Here is a 15,052-nt window from a genome sequence, read left to right on the forward strand (position 1 = left end):
TAGCTGCCGGAGCCTGCCAGCGAGGAACCGCAGCTCGCGGGCCCCCAGGGCCTGAGGCCCCTCGGAAGGCTCCCGGCGCTTCTGGGGACCGGTCAGGGGGCAGATTCTCGGCCCCAGCAGCCCGGGTGCCGTCACCCTTCCCGCGGAGGCAGCAGCCCGGCACCCGCAGCCGGTCCCTGGAAGCTGCAGACCCCTGAGCTCCACGCCCCGCCCCCGGGCCAGCACCCCGCACCGACGCCTCCCTGCGGATTTCCGCTGGGCTGGGGTGAACGACTGGGCTGCGCGACCCGCACAGATGCCGAAGGCGCGCTGCGAAAAAATCGTGTGCTCTGGAAGAAAGTTGGTTTCCTCCAGGGCCTGCGGTTGGCGGCGCAGCCCCTGCACCCGGGGCGGCGGCGGCTGCCGCGTGCGGGGCCCGGGGCGGGGACCGGGGCGGGGACCGGGGCGCGTCCAGGTGCCGCGGGCGCCCGGCCTGCGGTCCTCGCTCCCGCCTCCCGCCCCAGGAATGATCTCGAGCGTTGCCAGGTTGATTCCAGAGCCCCCACTCGGGTGGGTTCTTTTGTTTCTTTGTTTTAATGACACTTCCCAGCCCTTGGGCATGTCACGCGCGATTAATTCCCTGGCTCTGTTGAAGGCAGCTGGGATGAAATTTCTTCTGCATCATCCTTTTGGGGATAATTGCTTCTGATGTGACGTCAGCCGGATTGATTTTTTTTTTTCTTTCTCTCTTGAAAGAGAGAGGGAGGGAGGGAGGGAGGGAGAAAGAAAGAGGGAGGGAGAGAGGGATGAGAGAGAGGGAGAGAGAGACTGACTCACGCGTGTGCGGAGGCCGCAGGCAGACCTTAACGTCTGGAGTTCCTTCAGGGCCAAAGACGACGGGAATGGGAGCTTAGAAGTGTGCGGCTAAGACACCAGAGTGCATGGAATTCTTGGCAAGTTTTTCTTAAAACAAAGCAAAACAAACCGATGCCCTCCGCGGCGAGCCACGTAGGTGCTCCTCGCGTGCCCGAGCCCCCCGTCCAGCTGGCAGCTCTGACAATCGATCGCGGGGACCCAGCCGCTGCAAGGGGGCTCCAGAAGACGACGAGGAGGGGCGGGGAAGTGCGTCACCAGGTGGGGAAGGGGCCGTGCACTTGGTGACCAGCGGGAGGGGTGGGAGCGGAGGGGAATAGGGACGGAAAATAGGTTCTGTGTGCTCTCCCGGGGTATTGTGTCAGGAGACGCAGGCTGGCTGCCATGTGACGCGGTCCAGCGCCGAAGGGATTGGCCAGGGCGGCGCAGGCGGTGCAGCTCGGCCGGGTTGCCGCTCCTCTCCCTTTCTCTCGCAGCATCTTCCCGGGAGCCCGTAGGTGAAGCGGCACCAGCAGCATCCATGGCCTGTCTTGGGGGTTAACGCTCGTCTCGTTTGGCTTCGGCAGTGGACGGAGCAGACCTCTCGGCGGCAGCGTTGCGAGGACCTAGCTGCGACCTGGAATCCCATCCTCCTGTATTTTTTCAGACTCCTTGGAAATTAAGGAATGCAATTCCGCCACCATGATGGAAGGTAGGATGCTTTCTGCTGTGGTTGACTGGCTTCAGGCAAGGTTTGGGCAGAACGGCATTGAAGAATGTGTGCGGCCAGTGTTTGTGGCTCTGGTCTCGAACCTGGTCGCCAGGATTTGCAAGCAGCAATGCTGCAGTTTGCTTGCCGCGGACCAGGGCTCAGACTAATGGAATCAAACCACAAGGCTTCTGTTTAGCTCAGAACCTACAGAGCTCCCAGCTCTTTTGAGAGAGAGAGAGAGAGAGAGAGAGAACAACAACAAACCACAAAACCATAAAGTGCTTCCAGGGAGCAGAGATAGAGCTAAGAAAGAGCTTGCAGAGCAAATAAGTTGGGAGAGAAGATAAGGTTTTCTGCTCTGGGTTCCTGGGACTACACTGATTAAACATTTACAATGGAAACTTGTTTTCTGAAATTGACATTAGCGAGGAGAGGTCATTGACAGAGTTATCCATGCTGTCATTTTCAGTGAACTGTTTAACATTTAAAAAAAAAATTCTTTTATTTTTATTTCTGCAATTTACATCTTATTGTTGGGGTGACAGGTGCAGCAAATTTGGTCCATAAGATATAGTTATAGGAGGATGCCATTGCAACGGAATGAGCAATATGAGGAAAATATCTGGGCCTCTCAGCCCCGGATTCAGGGTCTTACCGGGTTAAAAAAAGAATTTTGTTCTTCTTAAATGCATTCCTGTGCAATGATTCCTAACCAAGCACCAAATGATTATTTACTGATTACCTTTTTGCATTCAATATTAAGTGTAAGAAGGAACTTTCCCTGGGGAGATGTTGTTTAAACTATATTTTATTCTACTGAATTACCCTTCCAAGCCTGAGATAGTGACAGCCAGGATTGCCTCAAAAAAGCATCAAGCTGATTAAGAAAGAAGCAGGCAGCCTTACCCTGGCTTTGATTTTGTTTTCACACTAAAGGATGGTGCAAAACTCCTGGCCTTTCCTAAGATGACAGGCAGAAATTTGTCCCTAGCCTGGATTTCACAATGCAGAATCGAGTGCATAATGGGTCTCAAATCAGCCATGAAAATGGCAGAGAGGCCACCTCTTAAGCCAAGGTCCGTCCTACAGATTTTAAACATTCATTAGAAATTTACCAAAATGGAATCAGAGAAGGATGGTTTCAAAAAGCAATGGTATAGCCCACTTATTTCGGGAGAAATGAATTCCTTTTGCTCTCTCTGTCATGATGTCAAACATTGTTAATGTAATTTGAGGGAGTGAAGAATTCTACAGTCATGGCCCACAGATTTTAGAAAATAGCCTTAAAAGAGAAATTGTGTATCATTTTGTCATGGAGCCTGGGTCTTGTCTGCAAAGGGCTCTCAAGCTAGTTCTTTAAAATACAGGTCTAAATAAACTGAGATTACTAACGGCCTAAGATGTAATCATTTTCATCAATAGAAAATGAATTTAATCTTTGAATAACAAGGCAAGACAAACAGAAACAGTATTACTGTAACACTTTTCAATTTAAACTCATGTAGATTACTCTCTTCAGAAAAAAAAGAAAGAAAGAAAGAAAGAATTTTGTCTATAGAGGTACTATGTTTCTCCAGCTAAATTTCATTTGTAGCATTTCCTAATGAGATATCTGCATACATCCTAATTAGGTTTGAATCTTACACAGGCAAGTAGAAGATCTTGCATTTCTACTTCTTGCCTTGCAAACTATGGAGTTAAAGTGTCTTTTTTGAAGGAAGTAATATTTATTGACGCTCATTAATGACTTTCCTGGGAATATTGTCTATTGTGCCATCCGAGAATGTCAGGCAGTTCAAAGCCCTATGATAAGCCTATCTGAGCTGCCTAAACTGAAAGGAGAACTGTAACAAAGACGTGTGTTGGAGCTGAATTAGCACCATTGCTCTGAGTCTGCCAAATTCATCTAATGAAGGATGCTATGCTAGTACTGTTTTGAATTAGAGGTGACACTATGGATGCAGTTGCCTTCCGTCAAATCCCTGAAAAAGAAAATGGAAAGATTCCCATTGGCTTCGAAATTTATATGAAACTAATCATTTTTATCTACTCATAGTTCATACTTAAATGCTTTTCAAGACTTATTATCTTAATGGTTCAGTGACCTTTTAAGGCAGGTAGGAACCTTAACTAGAAATCAATTTGCCTATCGAAAACCTTTTAACTTAGTTGCTAGTCTTTTTGGCAATATATGTATGTTTCTGATATTGCATCCCAGAATTCACCTCTGAATTGCTCTTATTCCAAATATGTGACAGAGCAGTTATTATTTTTCACTTAACTCATCCCTAGAGGCAACTAGGCTGTTCGTTCCATCCATCACAATAACCTTGGAAAGATAAGGAACCCCTTAAAAGTCACCCTAAAATCCTGTCATGGAAGCCCTCTGCTGAAACATTAGTGGGCTCTGAGAATGTGTCACCCGACATTAAGATGGTTAAATGATGTCTCTCCTCAACAGTACATTTCATATATGCATCGGTGCGTGCATACACACACACACACAGTTACACACACATGTAGTAGTCGACACATATATATATTATTAAGGAAGGGAGAGAGCCCACATTTACACTGTATATATTTCTATATTCACCAAAATGTTTTAGTCTGCTGCTCAGGAAAAGCATGGCCATGGCAACTTTTCAAAGCTACTTCTCTACTTCATGTAAAACAGGAGTAAACAAAGATTCTTCAGAATGGCTCATAGTTTAGTTTTGTGTTCTTGTTTTGATGGAACAAGATATGGGCTCCATTCATTCAATGCCTATTGGAAATCCTGGTCATAGATGAGGAAGGTTACTACCTCCCCAGTGATGCTAGCTTCATAGAAGGTAGTGAAATAATACTGCAGGGACCTCAAACATCTTTTTTTTTTTAAGATTTTATTTATTTTTATATTCATGAGAGACACACAGAGAGAGGCAGAGACACAGGCAGAGGGAGAAGGAGGCTCCACGCAGGGATCCCTACCTGGGACTTGATCCCGGGTCCCCAGGATCACCCCTGGGCCAAAGGCAGCACCAAACCGCTGAGCCACCTGGGCTGCCCGACCTCAAACATCTTACCAGTAGTTTGTCCCTCCATGATTCCTTTTAAATCTTTTGATTTAAAAACATATATTTTAATTTGATATTTGACTCACTGATTACTGCAGTCTTTATTATTTGGCAGTGGTTGGTATTGAGTTGTGTTTTTCCTAAGGAATGCCACATGATAGGGAGCCCTGTGTGGTATGACTGTGAAGGGAAAGAGGGTGAGCAAAGGTAGTCATTTGCTAACAGGCACGTGTACTGGTTAAGCTTTCGATACAGTCTATGTGATTAGGGCAACTCTTGAAGGATTCTGTTGTTATTGCATACTATCGTTAAAGTTTGAAAATGCCATTTTGGATATCCCTTCAAAGATAAATGGAACAAAGTCAGGGTTTCTTAGGACATCTGTTTTTTTTTATAGGGCAGCCTAGGAAGTTTTCCCTCATCTTGCAGAACTGCACTGCAAGTTATTGTGCTTTTAGTTCCATAGTCGGGCTCTTAGGTGCTGTCCTAGAAGGGTAAGGTTTTGGGTGCCAGTGGTTTCATCCTATATAACAATTTTTTTTAAATTAATAAGCACATTATTAAGGGCTTATTGTATAGGATGATTTAATACATTTTATTATATTTACCATTCATGATAATCTGTAAGTGTATTCTGCATGCAATACTTTTTCAAACTTGCAAAAATTAAAAAAATATTTTGAGGCAGAAAAATGGCAAAATGGAATGTGAACCCAAGTTCAGGTTTGTTTGTTTGTTTGGTCAATTCAAGTTCTTATAAATAGTATAAACTGAAGTGGAGTTCTTTATAATGTCATAAATGTATTGCTTCCTTCAATTTTAGAGGAAAAACAATGAACCATCATAGTCACCTGGATGTTTTACATTAACGTATTTACCTCAGAAGACCTAATTACATGTTTTTCTTGAATTCTGATAAATGGAGATGAGAATTTTCTGGACTCAAGTTCACTTAGCAACAAAGCTCATACATTTGGCCTATCATAATATCTTATAATAGGAACCATTTTAAAATTTGTATCAAGATGGGCATCCTAACCTAATTGAAAACTAGAACTTGGTTTCTTGGATGGACACATTCTGTCTCTCTTTTAAATATGAATACGCACAGAACCATACCCTCAACTCCTCGTTAATACTCTTTATCTCAAACTTCTTAGACAATTTTGAACGATTCTAGATTAACTGAGCTTTTGTTGTTGCAATGAACCTCATAATAGTAAAGATTGTTTTTTCCTATCTAGAAATAGAGTTTTATTTATTTGGAAAATTCTTTGATCTGATCAAAAACAAAGCATGGACCTGTTCATTTTCTAGTTAGCAAAGAAGTTTTAAAGAGAATACTTCCCAGAAAGAGTGAAGTTATTTTGGAAAATCTTAAGCATGAATATGAGATTCTAATATATGGGTCATCATGTATGTCATTTCTCTTCTTCCCCAAGGCTCTGTGTCAGAAGGAGCCTTCTTATATATATAAGTTCCCAAACAATTCCAGAGGTCAAAACTTTAAATTTCTAAGAAGAATATGCAGTCTTCAAAAAATTATCTTAGACAAACCATTCTAGAAGACTCTGGATAATTCTTTCTGTTGGACTTGCCACATTCATTATCCATGTTTCAAATAAACAAATTGCAGGAAGTCACCAACTCACAGTTCTCATGTTCCTGAAAGTTTGTTTATGAATTGCTCATTTGAAACAAGTATTCCCATAGGAATAATGACATATATGTTGATTAGATTCTCACACTCGTTCAAAGGCTATTAACCCATTATCTAGTTGAAATACTAAATATTTGCAACGAAATGTGTGAAGAACAGTATGGTTACCACAGTAAGTAGCCAGAAAGGAACAATGGAATTAAATATGTTTTCAATTGTAAATGATGTTATTTGTGAAAAGGAAGGTTTCATTAGAGGACAATGAGGATATGGAGAAAAAATATGAAGGGAGTTTTAAGGTATATTTTCAGAAGTTGTAGAGACTTATGACACTGAATTTTCAATTATGTTCAATTTTACTTCCATACTCATGGTTTACTTTTCTCAATTCAATTTCATCATATATACTACTATTAAACTGTCATTACTTTCGTTATGTAAACTTGCGAATGGAATTAATAAAGGGAGAGAGAATTTACTGAGATGATGGTACAGGGGTTGGAAGAAGAAAATGCTTAAGGGATCATGATGGTTTGGGGCTCCTCTCTAAAAAAAATCTCTGAGGAGTAATGAACTGAGTAAGGAGAAGATCAGAGATAGAAGGGGACTGAGGGGCATGAGAAGGGCAGGATATCCTCCAGGACAAAGGGGTGTGTGTGGCAGGAGTGTTGGGCCTAACTGGTTCCTATGTTGACTACCAAATATTTCTGTGAGCACTGGCTGGTTTGCTTACCAGGGAGAGAGCTACGGTGGGTGGAGGTCAGTGTCCACTGAGGAGGGGTCAGTCTGCATTCTTGGCACATGTTTGCCCTCTAACTACATCCACAGAATTTCAGGGAGATATTTAGAATCTCTATTTAAATATCTTATGTCGTGTCACTTGTTTAAAAAGCTTCTGTATCTTCTCATTTCTGTTAAAATCCATTGCAGATGGAAGGCTGCATACTCAGACCTGCCAGGCCTGTCCAAGCTCGTGGAATGCCTTACTGCCAGTGTCAGAGTGTTTGGAACAAATAAACTTTTCTGCCTCAGGGCTTTTGCTCTACCTAGAGCATGATTTTGCCAATTCCCAGACTGTTTTCTTGTGGTCCCAGCAAAACTACCACCTCCTTGGAGGACTTCCCTATCCTCTTGTCATCCCAAACTCTTAAACACACAGGCCTGGGCCCCTGAGTACATCCCAGTCCACTCTCTCTCCTCAGAGATGTATTTATGATTCCTGGTCATTTAATGGTGTATGGGCTGAATTTCTCACTCAGAGCTAAGCTCCACAAGGACAGGACTCTGGTCTATCAGGTTCACCTCCTCATTCTTAGTTCTTGACACACAGTGGATGCTTAGTGTGTTTATCCATTGGAGAAGTGAGGAAAACCAGATATAAATGACCCTGATGGCTTCATGTGGTAACACTGTTAAGGTATTTTTGGGGGCATTATAGTTGATGTAGGAAAAAATAAATGCTCAAATTTGTGTTCTCGCTGGAGAATAAACATGAAGTGATTAAGAAAAAGAATGAAGTATTATGGAATGGGATATTGTGAGATACAGATAATATATTTTGGGAAGCAAAAGAAAAAGAAATGGTCCATTTGAAAATATGTGCTTGAGTTTGAATCATTTTGATGATTAGCTCTGAAGAAATTATTTTATAATGGGAAAGACAAGTGATAGCACAGCCATTCAAAGAAATCCCGAGAAAATCCCAGGAGCAGTGCTGCCAATGAGCCTATACATATTTTTCATTTTTTCTCTCCCTTCTGCTTTCCTTTATTTCTGCCCTCCCTATATCTACTTCCATCATCCTTCTACCTCATCTTTCTCTCCCTGGACTATCTTTCCTTTTCTCTGCTTTATGACCAGATCTGAAAACACTGGCTTCTAGAGCTGGAGTATGACTTGGAATCTGGCAAGTATTTTTAAGTAAGTAAATGAATACAGATGAGCATAATGTTGTACAATGTATTTGTGCAAGCAGTGGCAGTGTGATGATGGTAAATGAGGTTTTTCAAATGCCAAATTATTCTTGATCAGAGAATCCATTAGTCTTAGAAGCTCAGTTTGTTTACCGAATTTGTGTAGTTTGGATGTCTTTGGTAGAAAGAGCATGGACCCAGAGGCAGACTTAGGTTTGAGTCTAAGTGTTGTGACTGCTTGGCTGTGTGCCTTGAGGAGGTTACTTTACCTTCCTGGGGTTCTGTTTCCTTGCAAATAAAATGAGAGAATTGATCTGCCTATCTCTAGAACTTCTAGTTTTAAGAGTCTCTGGCATTCACTGAATGGTTTGGATTCCCCAAACTTACTCCCTCCAAGGTTTAAATTGAATTATTGAGTCTTTTTCCTCCCATCTCAAAATATGCTTGTCTTAATACAAGAATAATCCAAATGTATTACTATCTGCCTTTCACTGGCTACTCCTCTGCTGTTCTTTTGTATAGATGCCATTGGTTAATTTTGCCCCTTTTCAGTATTGGAAGAGAAAGGTGCAGTTACACAACCCTTATCTCTAGTCCCTAGCATAGAACTGTCTGTGTTATTCATCAGAAATTGCATGAATTGTATGAATGCATACTAGGTGTTCGACTCTGTGCTGGAGGTCTAAATACAAATTCCTGCCTACATGGACCTTCCTGTTTGATGCAAGAGAGATGGGAAAATAAAATGAAACACAGAGTACATTTGATGAGGATAAGAACTTTGGAGAAGAATCAAGTGGAGAAAGGAGATAGAGGAAATTGTGGGAGAGAGGAAGGAGTAGGGTAGATGGGATTGCAATTGTAAATAAGGTGGTAATGGGTAGCCTCACTGAGAAGACATATGAGCAAAGACTTGAAGGAGTGGAGAGGGTGAGCAGCCATGTAATTATTCAGGGGATGAGTCCAAAGAGGTGGGAGAAAGAGCATGTACAAATGCTCAGAACATGGGCAGAACGGCAAGGACGTCAGTGCTTCTGGACAAAAGCACAAGGGGATGTTCAAGAGAGGGACTCCAAGGTAACACATAAGCAGACATCTGTGAATCTTGAGTGATAGGAAAGCCAGCTTCCTTTTGTGTTGGTCAGTTGGCATGAGCCGATGTTATCCATGTGTCTAGTGACAGGTGGGCATTCAGAAGCCTGGCATTTTGATACTGGTTCTGTGGTGCCTCTTGTACTCATCTTTCCACGTATTTAAGTAAATAGATAAATATCATGCTCTTACCTTAGTTCGTGGTTCCAATCCTAGAGTTAGAGTTGAGTGTGACTTGAAGGGGCTGGATCTCCTGACTAGCTCTATGACCTTGAATGAGTTCTGGCACTGCTTTGGCCTCAGCATCCCCATTTATAAGGTAGGAATAATGCTGGCTCTCTATCTCACAGAATCATAGGGAAGGTAGAATGAGATAATAAATATGAGAACATCTGAAGAAGAGTGGTGCAAATGCCAGTTATTTTCTCAGATCACTCTCTTTCTTAGTCCTATTGTTATATGTGGGTTCCTTAGCATACAGTGGCTAGGCATTACAGCTCACTATTTGACTGGTCAAGTAGATTATTGCTGGACCTCTTCTGCAGATCTACAGATTTCTTTTCTCCTCACTGTACTGTTAATTACTAGCATGTTCCACCATCCTTGATTCCCAATGTCCATGGGTTACACTATCCATTTCTTGACCTTGGAAGGCATCACTAATCAATCTTAACTATCTTTCTCTCTGGCCTCAGCGTCTATCTTAACATCATATTCCAGGCCACTTCTGCTAGTTGTTTGGGACTGGCACATGAGATGATAGCATGTTGCTTTCCCTACCATAGGCAGCTTCCCAAAGTTGAAAAACAATGGGTAAACCTGGGATGTAGGTGGTCTCACTGTACATCCAACCTTTACAATTGCCCTTAGTGTATCACTGAAAGATGGCAGGTGAAAACTTGCTTACAGCACTAGGTATGGTAGCAGTAGTGGGAAATGCAAGCCTCACAACAGGTAGGACCCTACCTCTGTACTATAGACTTTAACCACCAAGTTTTCCTTAGCCTCCTCGTGCCTCCAGTTCAAAGACCTGTGTCTACCAGATAGTCAAGCCACAGTCAGTGATTGGATTCATTTTTCATTTCTCCTTCCTGCTTGCCTCATAGCGGTAGGTTCTTTAGAGTTATAGATTATCCTTCCTAAAAGATCTTGGCTTTGTCCTCTCCCTTTCATCCTCTGCTACCACACCTGATCAGATTTTGCTGCTTCCAATCCATGCTTCTCACAGCCATCAAAGGCATCACTTTCCCCATCTGCCTTTGATTGTTCCCATGCTTCTAAGATGAAGTACAAATGCTTTAGTTGCTGTGTAACACTTTCACACACAGGCTCTTTATCTGCTCATATCCCACTATGCCAGCCAGCCAGGAGCTCCATGTCCTCTTTCCTTTGTATGTGCTATTCCTACCCTTATCCACACAGTCACAGTCTGTTCTGATCATTCAAGGTCCAACAGAAGTGCCCCTCTTCAATGAAGCCTCTCCACATTCCCCATGTTGAAAGTGAGGTGCTCCCTGAGCTCACTTGGCAATCAGTCCTTGCCCTCCTAAGGCCACATATCAGAAGGTTTAAGAGCACTGGCTTTGGAGTCAGGCTGGTCTAGATTAAATGTCATGTATGTGACCTTGGGAAGCTAGTGAACCTGCTTCCTCATCTAGAAGATGGAAATGATAATAACAGTAACTTTCTCATTGTTAATTTAATCATGTGCTGTTGTAAGGATTAAATCAGAAAGTGCACTGTAGCAGTGTGTTCTCCAGAGATTACAGAACCAATAGGTTAAGAAGGAGACAGAGAGAGAGAGAGAGAAAGAGAGAGGGAGAGGTTGAGGGTCAGGGAGAGGGGAAGAAAGAGGGTGAGGGAAAGGGAAAGAGAGGGAGAGAAAGAGATATTTTTAAGGAACTGGTTCACTTTATTGTTGGGATGGCAAGTCTAGAAGCCATAGAGCAAGCTGGTGGGTAGGGATTGAGGCTACAGTCTTGAGGTAAAGTGTTAAGCTCTCAATACTATTTAGCTGCTATTTTCTGTTTATATACCTACTTTGTTTGCTCTTCCACCAAGAACCAAGGACTCTGCCAAAGCAGGGACCATGTCTCACTCAATTTTTTATTCCCAATGTGTGGCACGGGTAAGTACTTAACAAAAATTCAGTGAATGAATGAATGCTGTTGAGGGATCACAACTTTTTGGGAAATATGCACGCCACCCAGTGTACGGTTATCATGAGGCTTATATAAGTTAACATATGTAAAATATTGAGAAAAGTATTTGGTCCATAGCAAAGGTATATTAAATGTTACTCTGCTGGGAACATTGAAGGCTCCAGTATGGATGCCAGGCAGTACCCAGGATCATAAGCCCTCTCTTCTCCCCAGAGCTCCCATCTGCTGCGTAGGATCAGTCTGGCTGAGAGCCACACTTTGGTTCAGAAGCATGCAGTTAACCTAGTATCTCACACAGTCTGCTTGACTACTTTAATTGTTTTGCTCTCATTTTAAGAGAGATCAGGTTTCATTGTAGAAAACTCAGAAAATAGGAAGATACAAAGGAGAAATTGAAATCACCAATTATCTCGTTATTATGAAATAACTAACCACTACTACAATTTGTTGAGTGTAGAACATGGACTTCGGGGACAATCTGAAGCCCTTTAAGTCTCAGCAGTATTACCAGTAAAGAGAGTGAAATGACACCTTCCACATAAGATTGTGCGGGAATTAATTAAGATAATGTATGGATTTCAGTTAGCACTTAACCTGAGATGTTAAGTAAGCACTCAATGAATGCCAGCTCTTAATAGCTTTATAGGCAAAATAAATATTTATGTCAAAGAACTCAATTTGATCTATTTATATGTATACATACATGTGTGTACATACACACTCAGACACACACAGATTTTTCACTTGACATTAGATGGTAACCACTGTCCTACACAGTGTGTATATTAGTTAAGAGTATAGGATCTGGGACAAACTTCCCAGATGCAAACCTTGTCCCCTCTACACTTGCCAACTATATAACATTTCGGCAAATTATTTAACCCTTTTGTGCTGCAATTTCTTCTTCTGTATGGCATAATCCATATCAGAAAAGGCTATTATAAGGATTAAATGAGTTTAACATGTTATATATCATTAGTGTTATTTTTATAATATATAATTACATACATGAGACATATAATATACATAAAAACAGTATTTGGTACACAGTAAACACTCAGTCAAGAGGTGTTAGCCATCATTATCATCCTTATGAAACAGTCTCCACAAACGTTATTTATACTGGTTATAGAATATCCATTGCATTGTCATTTCTGTACCTATTCCCCTGTTGTCAGACATTTAGACTGTTAGCTGGAGCTTGATTTGTATATTGAGCTAGAATGGCTCATATTGATGAGTGACATGATGTGTCATGAATTCTTCATTTTCATTTAATAAGGTAGCTTGGTGAGGCGGAAGGAGTTCTGTGTTAGGTTCTAGTCCTGACATCGCTCCCTGCCAGCTGAGTGACTTTGGACAAACTATTTAACATTGGGAAGAGAAAGCAAAGCAGTAGAAAGAATAATTGATTTTAATTCAAAAAATTCTTAAATCTCCTGGCACCATTCTTTGTTAGCAAAGAGGATGAGGCCAAGAATTTGCCAGGTGGGTAAGAATTGATTTTCTTGTATCCTCTTTAAAGATCCTGGCTGTTTATTTTGAGCAAGTCACCATCTCTTCTATTTTCCCATCTGTGGAGTAGGAAATGAGCTCTCCTGCCTTTCTCACTTGGTTGTGAATACCAAAGCACAAAATATATGTGAAAATATTTCTAAAAGCAGTAAATTAATATATAAATATAACGTAGTATTAGGGCTGTTGTTATATTTAGTATCTTGGAAACTATTTTCAAGTAAAGATTAGGTTAAATAATTTTGAAGGTACTAACTAGTTTTAAAATTCAATCCTCTACGATGAGGGTTGCAGGTTGTATCCCTATTACAGTTAACTCTTCTCCTCATACTTTCCACCTTTCACATATACAAATGATTTTCTTCATTCCTGGATACTAGGAGAAGAACACCTTCCCTCATTTGATGAAATATTTATTTGAATAGAAAATGCTACATGAAAAAAAAAAGAAAATGCTACATGTAATTTTGCGAAACTGAGTAAAAATATTGTTTCTAATAATGAATATGTAGTGGAATGATTAAAATGCATTTTAAAGTGTGCTCAAATAACATCTATCTTGGCCTAGTTACAGAAATATTGTTCTGTATGTAATCTCAGCGAGATCTAATCCATGCAATCTTATTATTAGATCAAATTATTTAATCTGGATTTCTTCTTTTGAGTTTTCCACCATCTTCTGTCTTTGTGGCAACCTACCTTACACCGGCAGATTGAGGCATAGAGTTTTGCTCTCTTGATGAATTTTGACTAAGATACAGAGGAAGGTTTTTTTTTAGTGGCAGTGGAATTCTGTGAGCTAGCCATGGTTCTAAGTGTGGGATATAAGTAAGCAAAACACACAGAGTCCTTGCTCTGCTGGAACTTGCATTCAACTATGAGGAGACAAGACTCACAAACCAAATGAATAAACAAGAGAATTTCAGATGGTGATAAAATCAGTGAAAAACGAAGAATCATTTGGAAAAGAGTGGAAAGTGGTGGTCAAAGCTGCTTTAGATGGTAAAGGAAGCATTTAAGCTGAGACTTCATCACACTGTGACATGTAAAGATCTGAGAGTAGAGTATTTCAGGGAGTGAGAACTGCAGGGGCAAATGACTGCCTGGATCTTGTTTAAGCTCAAGGAACAAAAGAAAAGCCAGTGTGGCTGGAGACCAGTGAAAGCAGGGAAAGGACACGGCAGAGAAGGAAGGCAAGATTCAAATCAGGCAGGGCTCTGTGAGCAATGGAGATGGATCTGGAATTGATTGGGAGGCAGTGGAAAGCCACTGAAGGGGTTTAAGGAGAAGGTCACATTTCCATTTGCATCTTTAAGCAATTATTTTGAATGTTGGATGGAGAAGTAGCTACAGATGGCCCTCTGGGTTTTTTTTTTTTTTTTTCTGTTGTTGTTGTTATTGTTTTGAGAGGAGATTGTCTTGAGTCTGTGTTTGAGTAATAAATACTCTGACTTTATTTAAATGTTATGTTTATTTTCAGGAAAGCTAAGAGAGATTGGAAGGGACTGTAGTGCCCTTCCCCAATGCCATTCAGCACTGTCACTGCTGAGGCCTGAGGGCTCAGGTGATGGTTTAATTCAGCTATTGGAAAAACTCTTTTTCTAACCCAAATGGTTCTGATAGTAGATTTTTTTCAGAGTCATGTTGACAGGTAAAAAAGATGAAGATCTTAGAGTATATCATGTTTTTTTTTTCATGTACTTGTTTTTAATGGCTTTGAAGCACTTCAATTATTTGATAGTCATTTTGATACTGAATCAGATAGTTTATTAGGCTGGCTTTCATCACTGAAGCTCTTTCCCCTCTAAGCCAGATCAGAAAAATAGAAGTACTTAAGAGATCTTGTTGTTAACAGAGGTTGACCTCTCTGTGTTCCATTTTTCTCCACACGTTTCCGTTAAAACCTCTTGTGTCCTCGCTCAATTTCATTGATGTAGATCCTTACTGTCTCTCTTACTTGTGCACGCCTCTGACTCTAGCTCCTCTCCTCCTTCAGGGGCTGAAACTGTCTGTGCTCTGAAATGTATTTGTAACCCAGAGGAAAACACAGGAAGCTTCCTGTAGGTGGGGCTTGTTCCTGTTCCAATCTTCTTTATACTAAGAGCTCT

At 41.3% G+C, this 15,052-nt stretch overlaps 1 protein-coding gene across 27 annotated transcripts in view; it reads left to right on the forward strand.

Annotated features, from left to right (window-relative positions):
• The first annotated feature begins 427 nt into the window (after window positions 1-427).
• Window positions 428-15,052, forward strand: part of SGIP1 (SH3GL interacting endocytic adaptor 1) — a 204,969-nt gene continuing 190,344 nt past the window's right edge. For 5 of the 27 annotated variants that reach the window (XM_072820685.1, XM_072820679.1, XM_072820672.1 and 2 more), the window contains exon 1: window positions 1,183-1,543. In XM_072820685.1, the coding sequence (XP_072676786.1) occupies window positions 1,534-1,543 (10 nt within the window). In that variant the 5' untranslated portion in view covers window positions 1,183-1,533. The other 22 variants (XM_072820662.1, XM_072820666.1, XM_072820678.1 and 19 more) reach the window with 9 other exon arrangements.

The sequence above is a fragment of the Canis lupus genome, chromosome 3 (assembly GCF_048164855.1).
Source record: "Canis lupus baileyi chromosome 3, mCanLup2.hap1, whole genome shotgun sequence".
Lineage (NCBI taxonomy): Eukaryota > Metazoa > Chordata > Mammalia > Carnivora > Canidae > Canis > Canis lupus.